Below are 19970 nucleotides of genomic sequence, written 5' to 3'. Positions count from 1 at the left end.
GTAGGTGCATGTGTGCAAACAAATACTTCTTGTTGTCCATAAGTTCGTTTGGTGTTTCATTTTCCGACACGTCAACTCATTTTACCTGCCATAATTATAATTTCATCTCATTTACTTCGGATATTACTTACATGCGCCATTTATACCGCAACGGCAACACTGATTGCTTTTTCGTTTCAACAGCTTCATATTAAAGAGATCAATTTCTGATATATGCTGGGGTCATTAAAGATGTTTTCTTCGAATTTACTGTTTCTTTTTGTTTCTTTTTTGTTTGTCTTAATTAAATATTATTGAGGATTGGGCTCTAACTAGTGCTTTTTTTAATACCTTTTGTAATTAAAATCTATATAGGATTTTATAAGTCGATAATCGGAATATGACAAGACGAATTAATACAACGATGTCTACCTCTTCATCCATCTGTATAAACTTTGTCAGTATGATTTTATATTACACCTACCCACATATCTGCGTGTCCCCTTATCTGTCTTTATTTTCTAAAAAATTTACGTAACCGATATCGCCATATTTTCTCCAAATATAATCTGATTTAATGTCACATTCAATTGAAATCCCTCCATATATTTTCCTAATCTCCTATTAAGACAGAAATAATATATAATGAATATGTATTATGTAAATAAACCTTTAATTGAAAATACTGTTAAGATGTAGTGTTAACTAATGTAATTACAATCCAGTTCTCTGCATTGTACTATTTCTACTTATTTGCATAAAAAGAAACTTATCTCCTATACTTGAACCTCAATTATATTAATTACATAATATATATTAATTACATAATCACTTTTGTCTTCCACTCCCAGACATTTTTCCATTCTACTTGTTTTTTAGTTGGTTTTCTTATTAGTACTATGAACTTAGTACAAATTAACACGTTGATGATCACACCGAGTCGATACAACTTTATTATTAATCCGAATGGTTGTCTACTTTCCATCCATCCACAAGGACTGTACAATGGGGACGGTCTAACGTATGAATTTTTATATGATGATAGACCGGAATTTGTTAAGATCTAAAAACACTCAGTATGGAGTTAAACTCATAAGCTGATTATAATACATAATTGAAGTCTAAGACTCAACCCACAGCGGATTAGTCAAGTCGTTTTTTCTTGTCTGATGCAATAGCATCCCATAACTTCAAATTTGACAACCCACACCAAACAAGTCGAGACAAAAACGCATGCTTGGTTTGTACTAGAGAAAAATACGTTTTAGTGTCTTATTAGTCAAAGGCGTTTTTGACTAATCCGATGTGGGTTCGACCTAAAGTGTCATACGTTATCAATGAGAAGAAGGCAGTATTGTATTCTTAAAGTTATGGAGCGATTGATATAGTTATATATAGTTCTCTCTTCTTGATTTAAACTTTTAGAATTTCAAATTAATTTTCCAATATTTTATGAATAGGGAGCAGAAATATCTTGATACCTTAGAGAGAACCTATATTTTAATATCAGAAGAGGGAATGAACTGCAAAAAGACAATGTCAGAAGTTCAAAATGAATATATGATTGTAAGAAGAATATCGCAACGATTGGCAAGAGTAGGAATGAACAAGAAATATATTTGATATGAAAAATTTCTTGAATTTAAATATTTATATCACAACAAAACTAATTAACAATAACAACTAACGCAACAACATCTCTTCTCTTTTCCCCCTCTCTTTTCCAGCCGAGTACTACGACAACAATCACTGTCACCCGTGTCACTCCACATGCGAAACCTGCGATGGACCCACCGAATCGAATTGTCTCTCATGTCCGCAAAGCCTACTTCTCCAATCGAGTCGTTGCGTCAGCAGCTGCGACGATGGCTTCTACATGGAGGCGGGTGTGTGCGCCAAGTGCCTGCACACCTGTACACAATGCGTGTCACGCATGAATTGCACCGCCTGCGCCAAAGGATTGCAGCTGCAGAGCGGCGAATGTCGCACCACCTGCGCAGATGGGTAATTAATGGGATTGGATGGGTTGTTGGCGTGCTCATTAAAGGGCACGCAATTTAGTGTAGTAGCTGCGCTTGAGAAGCGGGCGTGCTTGTCTTGTAGTTGAAAGGGCGGTCGGGGGAAATGAGCGAGAAAGTAATTTTACGCTTGACTTTGATATTGTAAAGGCGCAATGAAGTTTGTTGCTTTTATTGCTATACGTCGATATGGTGCTGACAAGTGATTGAGATTTGCGAAATCTTGAATTTGAACTGAGTCTGCTCCATCTAAGCGGTGTCTAATAATTTATAACTTGAAAAACACAAACTTTATATTTTTCGACAGTTCAACTTAATGTTTAATGTATTTTTTGTTGTTGTTTTTTTCACATCTACTTCATAACTGTTTCTACTTACCATAATTTTGTCGCTTGTCATGCCGCCAGCGCTGCTGATTAACAATTCCATGCACTTTTCAAACTGTTCAAATATTTAAAAGCAACAACAACATATCAAGACGAGCAAGTCAAATTCTTAACAACAACAACAACAACAACAACAATAGCATATAACAACATAAAGATTGCGTCACCATTAAAAGTTTTGCAAGTGAGCAGAGGTGTGTCAAAGTGCTAACAAGCTGCTGCAACAACAATAACAACAACAAGTAGACTAACAAGACAACGCTAACTACCTAGCAAGCATAACGGTAGCGACGAGAAAAGCAGAAATTTAACGACAACTTTTACACATTTTCTCCAAGTTGGCGCTCATTTCGCTGCTCACCTGCCGAACATAGCGCCAACTGCTGTTGCCCGCACTTCTCTCCTTGCAAGAAAAACCCAGAAAAATATAAAAAAATTGCAATTTAAGATTATTTTTCAGCCAACATTCGTGCTAAAAGTTATAGAAAATATTTTTTCATATTTTCTTTTCTCTCTCCTCACACTCACAGCTACTACAGCGACCGTGGCACCTGCGCCAAGTGTTACCTCAGCTGTCACACCTGCAGTGGGCCTCGCCGCGACCAATGCGTCCAATGTCCGCTCGGTTGGCAGCTGGCTGGCGGCGAATGTCATCCGGAGTGCCCGGAGGGTTTCTACAAATCCGAGTTTGGCTGTCAGAAGTGTCATCATTATTGCAAAACTTGCAACGGTAAGTCCCCGGTTGCCGCGTGGCAATTGTTGCAAAGCTGCTTAGCGCGCACACGGGCAACTTGCAACACGTGCCGCTGAGTGCATTGATTTGTTGAATTTCAATTTTTTATGCAACTGCTACATTATACAAAACTCACTTTTTTTTGCATTTCATAATTGTATGCCACTCAGGCGCCGGTCCACTCGCCTGCACTTCCTGCCCATTGCATTTCATGCTCGACGGCGGCCTCTGCATGGAATGCCTGGGGTCACAGTACTACGATTCGCCCACGCAAACGTGCAAAACCTGCCATGACTCCTGCCGTTCCTGCTCCGGTCCCGGCCAGTATTCGTGCAAAACGTGCGCTTTCCCATTGCATTTGGATCGTTTGAATAATCAATGTGTGCCCTGTTGTCCCACCGATGCGGCACCGGAGGATCAGTCATGCTGTCATTGTGATAAGGATACCGGTAAGTGCACGCGAAAGTATAGTCAACAACAAAGCATGCATTTCACTCACATGTTACCGTTACCGTTATGAGTTCATTAATGCATAAAGCCGTCACCGTTAGTTTGTGTATTCCTCATTGCATTTGTTTGATTTTGCAGGCGGTTGCATCAATGCCTCGCCGGCGGGCAAGCGTCGCACTGCCGCCGCTGCTGAACAACAACAATTCGGCAGCGCTTACAGTGGCGGCCTCTATGGTGGCTTTCTGGACGAGAATGTATCTGGCAGCTCTGGTGGTTACTTTTCTCGCATGAGCTCACCCCTGACTGCAATCACCGCTGTTGTTGTGGCCGTTTGCCTGGCGATTGTCACCATTGTTGTGGTCGTTTTTGCTGTGCTGCAGGTTAGTGGGGATTTGGGTGTCTAATGTCTATCCGGGTTTCAGTGGGATTAATTAACATTAGATTTGTTTTATTCAATTAGTAGTGCTTAGTTTGTTCTGTTCAAGAGTTAAATTATTTATTTAAAGGACTAAAATAGTGGTGCAGTACCGCTGCATAAGTCACATATCCTATACTGCCGCCCACATTTTTGAAATATTTATGGTATTAAGGCTAGGCACATAGTGGATCGAAAAGAGCAAGGCGACGATCCGATCACGAAAAGAGAAAAATTTAATGCGGAGGAGAGATTTTTCAAATTTCATGATTCACTGACTTAAGACTGGGTTTAAAAATTTCAAAATTTGGAAAAAATGTTTTTTGTTTTATTAAATAGTTCAATATGTTTAAAATTTTATAAAAAAATATCAAATCAATCCGAAAAATATTCAAAGACACATATCCTTTGAAAGTTGCGCCCGCCAGGCCACGTCAGTAAGAATGTTAAACTTTAAACGCATTTATCTCAAAACTCAATTCTTCAAGTCGGTGGACATGATAACTCAAAAAGCTATGAAGCCATTTCTTTTTTTTTCAAATTTTGCACACATCTTTGGAATAACATTATCTAGTAAATGAATGAAGGATTTGTTGATATGATTCTTGTAACTATTTTTTCAAGCCAATATATGCCGAAAAAATGACAATAAAATTAGTTTTTTTGGTTAAAATTCTGTCAAAAATTAAAATTTTAATATTTTATTTTTTCTTTCGTTGTCATGGGAAATGAGGTGCCAACGGCTGAATTTTCGGAATTTTTGAATCAAAATTTCACAAAATACTGTTTAAACAAGTATCGTTGATACCCCGAATTGAAATATATGATTGCATATATTTAAAAAAAATGAAAAAATACCATTGATTCTAGCCTATGAAACCCACCTAACCCCTTAAGTTAGTCTCTTCGTCTTAATATTATTATTATTATTATTTCATCACCTCTGTCCTAAAAGCTTGCTGTTCCACTATAAACTTAACTTAATATCTATCATAAATCTCGCTAGAGAACTATAAGGAACTATAAGAGCTTCCACATTTGGGCAGAGTTGTCTTTAGTTCAAATCCAATTTTTTGAAGAATTTATGCTTTATTATTCTGAATTGACCGGTTGTCTTGAAAATGCATTGGATCACGGCCTTATAAGAATTCCTCTAGACTACCTTTAAGGTAAACTGTTTAAATAGTCATTGACTTGAAGTCCTAGGATGAAGCTTAGCACATTCAATGCCTTATTCTGATAACAAAACAGAATTTTTTTTTTTTAATTTTTCATGTATTTTTAAGAGAAAAAAAATAGTAAGACATGTTTAAAAAAACAACACTGCTTTAGTACAATTTCTTATACCTCCCAAAATGTGTGGGTAAATGTTGTTTCTGAGATAATCGGGTATATGTGCTCGGAAAGCACCGGGAATTTTATTCTGTTGAGTATTTTCCACTTGGCAATGTTCCACAAAACTTTGTGAAAAAGATTTTCTACTACTACTATAATAATAATTAAGTAATCTTAGATCTTCCCTCCTGCGATTGAATACATGTATCCGGAATGGACCAGGACTTTTAACTTGATAAACTGATATTCTCCTATGAGCTTCACCTAATTGGTAGTCGCCTTAAATTCTGCATACAATTTATTTGAACTTAACACCGTAAAATAAGCCCCGAATTCATAAGGTTCAGTGATTCCAAATATTTAAAAAATCTCCAAAATCTAAACCAAAAATCCCCAATTTCATTATTTTACAATTTCACACTTGAAAAGAAAAAAAGAGCGCCTTACCACCCCACAAGCCATTGTCTAACCGGCAATAAAATATTCCATTACACTTGCAGTGTTAATATCATTGAAATTCAAAAGTCATTTAATATTTTCAATTTCAATTCACTAAACCATATTTATTTACGAAATGCATATTTTTAGGTTTTTGCTTTTGTATACATTTATTTATGCAAATTCTTTCAAATGCTAACAATTGCCAGCAACAATTGTTGGTGTTGGTGTTGGGTGTAGAATGGCGGGCGAAATTAATATGCGAAAATATATTCAATTTTCAACAGCTGTTCTAATCTGCGAACGTTTTCATTTCCTTACCGGCGGAACTGTGAAATTTTGTTTTGTGAGTGTACAGGTGTGTAGGTGAGAGTGTATGTGTGTAAGTGTAAATGAATGTATGTTTGTATGTGTCGCTGCGTTTGTTTGCTTGTTTGGCAAAACTCATAAATAAATTGGAATAAAATATGCGTTTAAGTTGATGAAAAATAATATCGGAGGTTTGAAATAATTTGAAATTGATTTTTAATATGTGAGATGATTGGAGGTAATGTGATCTCATATTTGGATAATTTATAAAAAAAAAAATTAAAATTGAAAATAAAAATAAAACTCATATTTTTATTTACAGTTAAAATAATCAATATTAAATTTAGTGAATATATTGATAAAATGAAAAGTTTGAATGTTAAATGGATCAAATCAAATTAGTAGCAATGACTATAGTGTCATATTGAAGCACCCTGTATTCATACATATGCATGTGTTGGTAAACAAAGTTATACAAAATTTCGTATCCTACTTTTTCACGATAAAATAATAACAAAAACTAGCAATAACAACAACAACAAACATTAAAAGTAACGCGCTAAACAAAAATGAAATATAGAAGAAGCATACTTACAGGCGCTTGAAAGAAAAACTGCCTGAAAAACTGGCCAACAAGTAAGCTGCATCACAAACTTATGAATAACTAAATATTACAAGAAATCAAGTGAATGACATTGCTTAGTATTATCTAAATTTACGCACAAGTATATATGTATATACAATATCGACTGTTGACAACCTTCAACTCAAAATTTGTAGCTGGTGAAACGTGACAACTTAATAAGGTAATTTATTTCGCCCCACAGTCAAATATGATTATCAGTGTCGTGCAGAGCATGATCAGCAACCAAACGGAACTGCAGAGCCTTAACTTGCTTCAAATAAAATTGAGAGAGCGGCAAGCAGTGGCTGCGTACTCAAAGAGCAGTGAAATGTATAAATGTATAGAACGTGTGGTCCGAAAATCAAGCGTCGCGGCAGGCACTGTGGCGCAGAAAGTCAAACTCGAAATGAGAAACAGCCAGAAGTGTAGATAAAAATTCGAAATATATGCAAATACAAATGTAATAAATTCAATGAATAAAAGTGAAAATGCGCGTGTTTTCCGGTCACACGACTGCTGCGCGCTTTCTAATGCCATGATTTACACGAGAGAATGGTTGGCTTCATCAGCTGTCAGCAGTCAGCAGAGTGCCTCAAGCATCAGATGTATGTCTATTTATTTATATCGACGACTTCGATGCCGCATAATTGACGGAGTGTGCGTAGCCTGCGGTTGTACAACAACAACTGCACTAAAAATCAAATGATAGCAGGAAATGTCGCTCAATTTGTGGACAGCAATATTTAATAGCAATGCAATCTTTATCATACAAGTTCACTGGTAATATGATACTTGTGGACTCCCAAACCAACAACACACACTCTCACTCACACAAATAAATAAAACGCCTGCAGCCAACATATTTCTTTGATATACTTTCACTAAAAGATAATTCTACAAATCATACTCTGCCTCTCACGCCTTCATTTGTCACATAAATTGCTCAACGCCAACAACAACAACAACCACATTTAGCGCTGATTATGTAAAAGTCGTAAATTCTCACCATTTCCTTAGCTATTTTCAATCGCCGCATTTCATGGAAATTTGCTGTTTATTATGATTTCTCTGCTTGGCCGTAAAGGTCAAGGCCGTCGGGCAAACGTTTGCCAAGCAAATTTAATAGTCAAAGTCAACGACAAACCGTTTCAGATAACTCAATTGATATTTATTTGGTTTTATGGCGAATTTAGCGGTGCGCAGTAATAGGAGGGTGATATTTTATGCGCGTATTCGATTGAGTAATAAAATGAGTGCAGAGGTGGCTTTTAACTACTACTAGGCAGTCAGTCAAGGTGATAGCAATAAATGATGAGTGATTGTGAAATCGAAGTCAGTGAATAGTTGATTTGAAGAGTCATAACTTTTGCATTTTTTAATGAATAGATAACTGCGCGAATTTTATACTGCATTGAAAGAAAAGTATTTCACCAAACAATTCTACTATTATTGGAATTTTTATTTTTTTTTTTCATTTTACTTTACATTTCGTTTCGCGTGCTTTTCATGTATTTAAATAACTTCGATTAATCTGATAAATTTTTTAGTGAGAATTTCCATTATTTTAATACGAATACTGTTATTGGGGGTCAATACGATTTCAATAAAATTGAGCTCATCAAAATCGGTCCAGTCGTTCCGGAGTTCTAGTGCAACTAATTCGATTTTGATTTATAAATATAATTTTTAAATTTTGCAACTGAAGATCCCAACTATAGAATCCATGTAAATATAAGAATCTTTGAATTTATTCTCACTTTCGACAGACCGCATCTATCAGTTTTGCAAATTAAATTACGTTCTGCTATACCAGATTTAGAGATCACTCAAAAACAGTGATAGGGTTCCCAGAACCTAATCAGTTTCATTATAATGGACTTTTATCACAATTACATTCCGAATGGTCCACTTTGTATATGAATTCACTTTTATGACTTTCTTTGACTCTTTATGATTTTATTTTCGTAGTATCTGAATATCACAAGCAGTACTTAGTTCGTTCTAATAGAATTCTGGTTTATCAGAGTGCTAATTCGACTCATAATCTCTCATGATATGTTACAGAAGTATAAAATCAATTATTGGACTAGGATTTTATTGGGTTCTATTGTCTTCTGTCTACCCTCTTGTCTAGTGTCGAAAAATTTCACTGATGCTTAAGTTTGGGACATCAGAGAACCTTATCAGTTGTATCCATTTTCTTTCTTAAAACAATTTATCTGCTTCTTAAACGTTGGGATAGTTGTTCTTTCTTCATCCATCATGTATAGCTTGACGCCCAACCAATTCAACAGCTCTTTTCTTGGCTCGACAGATATCTATGTTCCATTTTCAGCCTTCGAGAACGTTGATTCAGTGAACTGTAGAGCAGTATGAACCATATATTATTACAAATCTGGTCATTCTAGTTGTTGCTCCGATACAACTAAGTTTTTGTAGGTTCTGCTCAAAGAGTGAGAGTTCAAAATGCTCACTTATACAGAGAACAGTAACAGGGCTCTTAGAATGTAGAAGCAATATTTCTCTGCAAATCACTTGACTGTCTTTTCCCTCTTGTTTTTCACCAATCTTGTCATTGTATTGTATAAATAGACAGAGCTACCGTATTTATAAAATATAGATATGCTAATAATTCAAGTCGATATTTAGATCTGGGACAGAATACTCCGTAAGGTAGTCAATTTACTTTTCAATAGTTTTTTCTTATAACATAGTTGTCACTTGAATCCAGGCTATCTCGAATTTGGTTCTAACTCTTGTAAAGTCCAAAATGTAGCTTTGTTTCAGGTCACGGCAAAGTCTCAACTTGATCTGCTAACCATATGCATACGACTCAGATTCTCCAGAACTGTAGTCCATAGGAAAACTTTGGCCGAGTCACCATTATTTCTATCGAAATATGAACACGAGTTAGTGCCATATATTATTCAAACCACTCGCATTAATTCGAATTGTGGAGAGATGTTCCACCAAGAGTTACTTTTCTAGACCAAACCATATATTGTATTATATATTATATTATATGTTCAACAATAGAACAACAGTAGTTGTAATGTATGTTATAATAAAAATCGCAATGATTAGCAACTAATTCAATTCATGATGTAGACACGCACAAGCATAAAAGCATTGTCAGTTTAAATGCTTCAGCAATAAAGCTAAACATGACGATGAATTTCCGATTCCGCTGTCACTCATGCATAGAATGTCACAGCCACATACATATACATATGTGTATATATAAATCTAGAATAATATGTATGTACATTTGTGCGCAGTCATAAATAACTAAACACTCAGTCAAAAGTAAATTGCTTGAAAAGTACTTGTCAATTTAATGATCACAGTTGTTGTTGTTGGTGACACTGCGGCGCCATCAATCCGTCAACGTTACGAATGAGTGAACACATCCGCCGATATTTGAGCGTAGTTGTTATGTGCTTTTACATAAGAAAAAGCTTTGAATGCTTTGCTTTGAAGAAGAAAATAAGAGTCGCGTTGCAGCGGATCGAATGGTAAATGAGTGAGCTACCGACAAGAGCAATAACAAATGGGAAGCGATAAAAGCGGCAAAAGCCAAAGGGTGGGGAGCGGGGAAGCGCGAGCGATGCGGTTAGGCCAGGCGGTGCCAGCGCGATACATACATATGTATGTTATATATCCGTTATTTACTTAGCGGTATGTGTGCGTATGTGTTTGGTGAGCGCTCAGCGATGCGGGCCACGTATTTAGTCAAATGACACGCTTAAATATCTTAACGCTGTAAAATTCAAAACAAATAAATGTCTTTGACAGCGGCGCGCTTACGTAATCCGATTTACCCCTTTTTGTGCGCAAACTTTTATGAGCACAACAACAACACACAGCCATACTCCTGTATATCATATAAGCGCCTATCGCCAGTGAAGTGCTTTTGAAGCGCCTATGTGCGCTTTGTGCGGTCACAGGCTTTGGCTTAGGCACACGCTAACGCTTCACTTACCTCGTAGCCTACCGCGGAGTGTCTCTACTCACCAACATACACATGGCTATTTTGCATGGCCTACCACATACTTCACTACACAGACTCACAAACACACTCTCGTATGTGTACTTATAAATATGCGCTTAGCTGTAGTAAGCACATGTGTATCTATGCGCGTGTGTGTCTGTGCTTACGACCGTTTAGGCGCCCCGTAAGCGCGCAGATATTTTGTTTATTGCCATTTTATTGGTATGGTTGAGCGCACAAAACCAGAAAGTTAAACAACGAAACCGGATTACGAGCAACACATAAATGCTTACTTACTTACTTACTTACTTACTTACAGATGTACATATGTATTGTATGTGTGTGTGTATGAACATAGGACAAACATTGACTTACATGCATAAAACGTGAGCAAATAAATGTTTGCATGTATGTATGTGTGTGTACGTGTTGGCCATAAAAGTTGTGTCTATGTGCTCATATGTGTATCTGTTCTCATATACATGTATGTATGTCTTCATATGTTCCGAAAAATATATGTGTTTATGTACACCCATTTGTATGTGAAATGTGCGCAGCCAGAGCAATTTTCCACCAATAGCCATTGAAAAATTGCTTGTCGTTTAGCGTCTGCTGTCACTGTCGCTTGAACGGCTACGCCTGCTTCTACTGTCGCTTGTACTCGTATATTCGTATTTGTTTGTTATTCGTTCTTGCTTCGCAATAATTTGGTATTCGCCAAAGTCACTTGCTTTTGTCGGTTGACCACTTTCCAGCAACATTCAGTACTGTTGGATTTTGAACAATTGGAGTATAGTAATTTTTAAAGCGTACCTTTAGGCGCTTCGGATTACTAGCTTTTATTCTGAAGCTGCTTTAGACATTTTTGATCCTAATAAACAATCGTTTTTTAGGTAATTGATTTTAAAGTGCAGTACTTTGGAATTTTGGAAATTTGGGAAATAATTTCTACATATTCAGGCTTCGAACTCAAGCTATGCTTTTTAATTGATGGTTAGATTGATCTTCATACAGTATATTTTATTTAAAAAAAAGCAAGTTTTTCCAGGCTGTTTTCTCTTATTGATATTTTTACGAGGCAAATAAAAACATTTAAATACTGTCGATAATTTTATATTTTGGGAAATCTTAATAAACCGTAGTTTTCACATACTCACATTCCATAAAGTGCATTTTACATAAAAATGGTGCAATAATTAAAATAAAAATTGGGTATTTTGTCTTCAAGTCATGCCTAGTCCCAGTTAATTCAAAAATAAATTTATCTCAATTCATACTGAAATATAAGATTATGGATATCTATATACGAAATATATAAAAACGTATTTGAAAAAGTTTAATATACCAAAATTTGAACAGAACCAAAAATAACAACATTCTCATATTACTTTATGCAAATCTATAATAATAGTCTTCAAAATGGATTCATGCTTAGTCTTTAAATTTACAGCAAATTATTTTTTACAAGCATGACAAAAAATTCTCCTATATACCATAGGTTTGCTATAGACAATAAGCAGGCTTTAGCCCCAAAAATATTGATTCTAAAAAATTTTTAGCGCTCATGAGAAAATGAAAAAATCACAGGGTTCCAATTCGCGAAGACAGTAATTGAAGAATGATTTTTTTCGATATCGTTGAGAGACTTTCTTTCTTATATACACGACGTGTTTTTTCGGAAAAAAAATCCATTAAGTTTTGGCATGGCCAAAACATCAAATATAGGGAATTGTATCTATCCATAAGATATGTTAAGAATATTTGTTATATGTCATTTCTTCGTTCTTTTGAGGTAATGTACATTGACAGTATGGAGCTTGAATGAAATTTTTTAGACAACCTTCTTCTTACTATTCTCACTGAGTACTACTATTTGTACAAATGTCATCAAAAAATAATTTCTTAGATAAAATACCCGACCATAAAGGAGTAAGTGAAAGATGGTGAAAGAGTTGAAGAGGTCAGCTCTAAACTAATTAAATCGATATAAAATATAACCGCTTTATATTTAAAGTAAATATGAAAAAAATATTATACTCTTAAAAAAATAATAATTTTTTAAATATTTTTTTATAAGGCTGGGAACACATTTGACGGATTAAAACATTTGGATTGACCAAATTAATATTTAAAATAAATCGTAAAATACCTGCTTGCTCTTAAAAGCATATTTAGTATGTAATCTCCAAAATGGCCTGTAAACTGAGATTACGGCGATAATGAGTCATGTTGAACAACATAAACACACCAAACAACTTATTAACGCACAATCTATGAGAGCTAAAGCTAAATACCGTTATAACGTTTAACATGCCATACGCAGCACAACACAGCACCATGCCCCTGCATTGTGCTTGCTGCGCTGTTTTAATGATAACAATGCGGTCAAAATAAAATATCTCCAATTTACACAATGGCCAACTGTAATGCCAAAACATCAAAATACACATAAAGCAAGCATACTATTAGGCGCATATGCACTGCATGCTCTTATTAGTTAGTGGTAGTGCGCACAATGCACACTTTTACATATTTATATATGTGTGCTTTGTGGTTGTGTGTGTAGATGTACTTTTGACCACCAAACGAGCGCATTTGCCAAATTACGAATTTCACAAATAATGCAACGCTGCTGCGAAGGAAGGAAGTTCGAATAACGAAAATTTACGCTTACGCATTTATCGTTGAACATTTTTTTAAATTTTTTGTCGAGCATAAATTACACGCTAATTTTCACGCTTGTATTTGAATTTTCAGGGGGGGGGGGGGAGATTGGCAGACAACACAGACATTTTCGACTTTTATGTGCGCCATTTGCTGCGTTTTGCACATTTATATCCACATTTATGTGGATTATTAGCATTACTAACGAGTCGCAGGCAAACCCATACATACTATACTAACAACAACAAAGTGGTATATATAGTGCCTGCATTGGCAATCGCGAAATATTGACAGCGCAGCCACAATATGAACAAACACACACACACAGTTATTATTCTATACTTTTTCCAAAGCTTGCGCATGTGTGCGTGTGTGTGAAGTTGACTCGCCCGCTGTTATGGTTCATTGGCTTCGCTGGTCAGTTGGTTAGTTGGTCCATTGAATATTGCGCCTATTGGTTTGATCGGTTCGGCGGTTGAGTGGTGTAGCCACGGCTCGGTTTGACTATTCGACTGACTGACCGGGATTTTACTGAGCACTAACACATGGATATATACAAAATATCGTATATATAGCTTTATACATACATATGTACAAATATATGTTTTGCGGAAATTGGCTGTTGATTCAAACGTGTATACCATAAAGCTATAAAGTTAAACAATTTATGGTTGCCGCCTACCAAAACTGTATCAACGCGCTTGTATTGCGCTAATAGCTTGGCTACCAATGCCGATTAGTTTAATACGGAAGTGCATATGTCTATGAATACTTCGATACATTAACACTTACTTACATATATGGATATAAAATTGCGAATACTTTTATAAAATGCTTCTATGTCTCGTCTGTCAATATATATTTATACAACATAGAAATATATTTTAACTACAATAGCTCGGTAAATCGCTCAGCGGTTTGCAAACCACAAACTGTTCGGTTAGTTGCATGCATTATATTATTTTTGATCTAATGCACCATGTGGTACTATTTGAATGTATAACTCCTTTTATATGGAATAATTTTAAAATTATTATAGAAAGCTTTTGTTGTTATTGTATTTTCATGAAAACTAAATTATTGTCAATAGCAAAATTCTCATTCATACAATATTCCATATACTTAGATATGTACATACATAACCACTCAAAAGCTAACAATGCAATAGAGTATCCTCTGATTATTTGAACTATTCGAAAGCTCAAAATTTTAATCTGAAATTTACGGTATTGCCATATTTACAACAGTTTTTACAAAAATATATAACCTCTAGGAATCTTGTGACGGAGATGGTGTAGTTTTCATTATACTAAAATTTTAATGATGAAAAACCTCTCAAATACGTCACAAAAATATTTAAAGACGAGTAAAATGAAAAAAAAAAATATTTTTTTTTTAAATCCTTGTTTTCAAAAAATTTAGTTTAATATAATTTATAATTATTATTTTTAAATTTTTTCGAAATACAATATATGGCAACCAATATTTTGTTGACATTTTTGGTTTTGTTCTAAGAAGCCTATCTCGATATTTATGTCTACCTTCTACTTTGGTTTTGTTATTGCGGAAAGGAACGTTCGACATTCGATCATTTATTCTAAGTGGCTTTAGAGCATCAAAAATTCAGATGGTTTTGTCTCTTTCCAATACACTATACGGCAAAAACGAACTTTTTATGGGCTATTGGACCAAACTAAATTTTTCCAGGAGATTAAGTATAAAAATTGTATTCTCCGATTTTTAAACCTTCAAAGTCGAAATATTTTCGAAAAAAGTATATTAAAAAAAAAATATTATTAATTCGAAAAATAATAGACCCCATATTTTAAGGGCCAATTCATTTCCTTTTTTGGTGGTTGTTATAATATATATTTATGTTATTCGCTTTAGTATTATATAAAAACTTTCGATGAGAACATAATTGTGGTATTTAATGGCATAATTTTATGGATTTTTTTAGTTTCTAAAAATGTGACAACTCTTGTTCAAATTTAATCTGATTTAAACTGGTTCTAAAATATAATAATTTTCAAATGTCCTATATTTAATATGTATTCAATACTTACATATTTGATAAATATATTGTTTCTGGATAGGTGGCAACTCCTACAAAAATATACTGAAAATTATATTTAAAAAATTCGATTCATGGGCGTTTATATGATTTTTCCCTTTTATTTTCTCTTTTTCATTGTGAAGGTATTTATAGGGTTCTATGGTCTTAAAAGTGTAAATCGAAATTTTTTACATATGTAAATGGAAAACTAAAAGGTAGTCAAATAATAAACCCGTGAGAGATAATTTACCGATAATCACCCAATTTTGTAAAAAAATGTAAAGCCCACCATTCGATAGTGACAGTCTCTGAAAGTCTCCATCCCGAAAACAACATTATAGATTCACCAACTCTTCTATATAGAGTCATTTTATAAATCTTTTTAAAAAACATACCTTACCTTTTTTAGATCTTTGTTACAAGACCCGAGGGAGTTCTATAAAATCAGTATGTCAGTTTTTGAAGAACATAACATATAGCACAATTAAAAAACCCCGATCATTTTAAAAACTCACAACTAATCCAATTGTAACTCTTTCTCTTTCACCCAGCGTTCAAGCAATGCACGCGATGCCATACGCTACAACAAAATACCAAATAAATCGGACAAGAAAAGCGGCGGCGGCGGCGGTGGTTCACGTAGTGCAGCCTTAGCCAAGCTACTAAAAGCAGATACCGATTCAAATCTGCATGAGAGCGCAGCCAATGATGATTATGACGACGAGGATGAGGATGAGGAGGAGGAGGAGGAAGATAACGTTTTCAATTATAGCGACAATGATTGCGACGAAGTGAATGAGCGGTCAGCATTGGACGCAGATGTTGCGTATGTCAACGAACTGGACATGCCAACGGTCGACTATAGAAGCAAAACACTAGCAACAATAACAACAAAAACAACACCAAAAAGAGCAACAGCGACAGCAAAGACGGTGGCTGGCAACTCAACGATGCCACCAATGCTAGGTGATATCGATGACATCGAATACTATTGTCGTGGCACAAAAGCAGTGCTGCAACAACAACAACAACAGCAGTCACTAATAACTGGCGCAATAGCTAAAGCACTGCCCATCAAGGTGAGTAGCGATAGCGTTCACGAGATAAATGAGCTGCAACAAATGATGCGTCAGGCACGCAAATCGGGCAGCAACAACAGCAAAAACAATAGCAACATGCAGAGCAGCAATAGCCTGAACCGAAATGTGCCACCACGATTGCCATTTCTGAAACGCATCGAAACGCAACAGTCAGCGACGCCAAATGTCGCTTTGAAGAAGTCACCAGCGGCGTCGACAGCGACGGCGACGTCAACCAACAACCGTGTGCTTAGCAACAACGAAAGGACATAGGAGTAAAGAAGCACGCCGGAGTTGATGTGATGCGATGCGATGCGAAGCGAACGGATGATAACAAGCAAGTAATGAAATTGCGTTTGTGATTGTGTATAAAGCGACAACAAAAACAAAAAATATGAATACTGTAAAAAATTAGTAGCTAAAAGCTTTTTATTAGTAAAATGATTTATATCTATATATAAATTCACTAAAATGAAAAGTAGCAGAAATGTGAAGGTAGACTAATGAAAACAACAACAATTTAAGTGAAATTAGTGCGTGCATTAGTGTGCGCTCAGTTATAAATATTAATATACTTATATATAAATGTATGCTTAGGCATAGTTGATAACAAAGGAGATGAAGTCGGGTTCGATGACGAAAACGAAAATTTTACAAAAGCCACGATTTTGATTTAAAATTATTCAACGCTGATTTGGAAACAAAACAGTATTGTTATTACAAAAAATTTCTGTTTCTGTTGGTGATTCAGTTGCTGTTAGTGATTCTGTTTCTGTTGGTAATTCTGTTTCTGCTTATACAACTGCTTCTGTTACAGAGCTTTGCAATTTTTTGTGCATATATTTTGCATTTAGCTAACGCGCTCGAACTTGTATACAGTGTTCTCAGATTTTAGAAAAATTAGGATAACAGAAATTACCGAAATGATCTTTAACAACAGAAAAATCAAAAAAAAGTATATGGCTTATTAAATATAATTTATTTCCTTGTTTTCATTAAAAATTCAGTTAAACATTTTATCCGCACACAACTACTAAATATCGCTATGTACACCCTAAAACAGAAAAAGTATCTTAACTGCAAACTATCCAAGTGTAAATAATTTGTAAAATAAAAAATATCTACCTACCATAAAAAATTGCAGCAGACATCTAACTGCTTGTAAGTAGAACTTATATTCACAACAATGTATACAAAAAAGTGAGGTTAAACCTCCTACAGTAACAAAAAAATAATAATGCTGGTTCATTTTACACTATCTATTCTCACAATTTCTTACTTTCACCGCAAATTTTGATCAAAAATACACGAAATAATATCAAATTTAAAAAGCTAGCAGACTGCAAGCGAAAAACTATAAATACTATATAATGAAATGCCGCTTTCAATTGTTATACTTTTGTATATATATAAATATAAAATGCATATTTTAGTTAGCTCTTTTATAAATTAAAAAATAATATTTTTTAGTAATTTTATTGCTCCACAGTATGTATTTCGATGCATGTGTCTCTAAAAAGCCTATTTTAATGTAATTTCCTTTAATTTATATTTTTAATAATTTCCTATAAAAAAATGTTCTCTATAATTTACGTATTACTTTAAAGACATTCTTAACTGCACTTATATATATATATTTTGTAAAAGTTTAAAAAAATTTGTATTTTATGAAATTTTACAATTCACTTTATAGCACTTTTTTAATTTAATAATGATTTTATTTTAATTAATATTTAAGTATTAGAATTTTGTAAATGTTAATATCATAACGAATATCAAATGTTTATTTTCCGTCTGTACATTGTTTGGAAAAATGCTTAACAAAATGCAATTCATGAGAAAAATATGAAAAATGTAAAATTTTTGTAATTCTTTTGCAATTTTTGCATATTTATGTTTAAAAATATATACCTTTCTAAGCAACAATTTTCTCACCAGCAATGTGAAAATACGTTAGTTAGTCGTATATTTTAATATTTTTATTTCGAATTTTGCCTACAGCGCTACTTGTATCTTCATGTATTAAGCTTATTCAACTACATTTATGATTTTGTGTTGTAATAATAGCCTTCGGCCACTACAAGTTTGCTTAAAACAAAAGAGAGAAAAATGAATTTCATATTTTTAATAATTCAATAAGTCACAGATTTCCAAAAATTAAACAAAATTTTTATGAAATTTCTTATACTATATATATATATTTGGCGTAGGAACCGCTTTAAGCGATTATAGCCGAATCCACCAGAGCGCGCCACTCATTCCTCCTTTTTGCTTTTTGGCGCCAATTGGAAACACCAAGTGAAGCCAGGTCACTTTGCACTTGGTCTTTCCACCGGAGTGGAGGTCGTCCTCTTCCGCGGCTTCCTCCAGCGGGTACTGCATCGAATACTTTCAGAGCTGGAGTGTTTTCTTCCATCCGTACAACATGACCTAGCCAGCGTAGCCGCTGTCTTTTTATTCGCTGAACTATGTCAATGTCGTCGTATAAATCGTACAGCTCATCGTTCCATCGCCTGCGGTATTCGCCGTTGCCAATGTTTAGAGGACCAAAAATCTTGCGCAAAACCTTTCTCTCGAAAACCCCAAGAGTCGTCTCATCGGATGTTGTCATCGTCCACGCTTCAGCGCCATACATCAGGACGGGAATAATGAGCGACTTATAGAGTTTGATTTTGGTTCGTCGAGAGAGGACTTTACTTTTCAATTGCCTACTCAGTCCAAAGTAGCACCTGTTGGCAAGAGTGATTCTGCGTTGGATTTCAAGGCTGACATTGTTGGTGTTGTTAATGCTGGTTCCCAGATAAACGAAATTATCTACAACTTCAAAGTTATGACTGTCAACAGTGACGTGGGAGCCAAGACGCGAGTGCGCCGACTGTTTGTTTGATGACAGGAGATATTTCGTCTTGTCCTCATTCACCACCAGACCCATACGCTTCGCTTCTTTATCTAGTCTGGAAAACGCAGAACAAACGGCGCGGTTGTTGCTTCCGATGATATCAATATCATCGGCATACGCCAGGAGCTGTACACTCTTGTAGAAGATTGTACCCTCTCTATTTAGTTCTGCAGCTCGTATTATTTTTTCCAGCAATAGATTGAAGAAGTCGCACGATAGTGAGTCACCCTGTCTGAAGCCTCGTTTGGTATCGAACGGCTCGGAGAGGTCCTTCCCGATCCTGACGGAGCTTTTGGTGTTGCTCAACGTCAGCTTACATAGCCGTATTAGTTTTGCAGGGATACCAAATTCAGACATCGCGGCATAAAGGCAGCTCCTTTTCGTGCTATCGAAGGCAGCTTTAAAATCGATAAAAAGATGGTGAGTATCGATTCTTCTCTCTCGGGTCTTTTCCAAGATTTGGCGCATGGTGAATATCTGGTCCATTGTGGATTTTCCAGGTCTAAAGCCACACTGATAAGGTCCAATCAGTTCGTTGACGGTGGGCTTTAGTCTTTCACACAATACGCTCGACAAAACCTTATATGCGATAT

General features: G+C 35.2%; 1 protein-coding gene and 1 long non-coding RNA gene across 5 annotated transcripts in view; one reads left to right on the top strand and one right to left on the bottom strand.

The window, feature by feature from the left end:
• The window catches only part of LOC105209953 (furin-like protease 2), a 297953-nt gene extending 280460 nt beyond the window's left edge, over positions 1-17493 (top strand). For all 3 annotated transcript variants that reach the window (XM_054230791.1, XM_029038848.2, XM_054230790.1), the window contains exons 13-17: positions 1707-1983; positions 2914-3113; positions 3287-3565; positions 3705-3946; positions 15951-17493. In XM_054230791.1, coding sequence (XP_054086766.1) covers positions 1707-1983; positions 2914-3113; positions 3287-3565; positions 3705-3946; positions 15951-16751 — 1799 coding nt within the window. In that variant the 3' untranslated portion in view covers positions 16752-17493. The remainder of the gene's footprint in view (positions 1-1706; positions 1984-2913; positions 3114-3286; positions 3566-3704; positions 3947-15950) is intronic.
• Positions 1-19970, bottom strand: part of LOC114803694 (uncharacterized) — a 156921-nt gene that overhangs the window by 23356 nt on the left and 113595 nt on the right. The gene's annotated exons all lie outside the window — the stretch shown is intronic.

This window comes from Zeugodacus cucurbitae, chromosome 5 (assembly GCF_028554725.1).
Source record: "Zeugodacus cucurbitae isolate PBARC_wt_2022May chromosome 5, idZeuCucr1.2, whole genome shotgun sequence".
In the NCBI taxonomy this organism is placed as follows: Eukaryota; Metazoa; Arthropoda; class Insecta; order Diptera; family Tephritidae; genus Zeugodacus; species Zeugodacus cucurbitae.
Note: the sequence above shows the minus strand (reverse complement) of the source record. Positions and strands in the feature narration are given on the sequence as shown.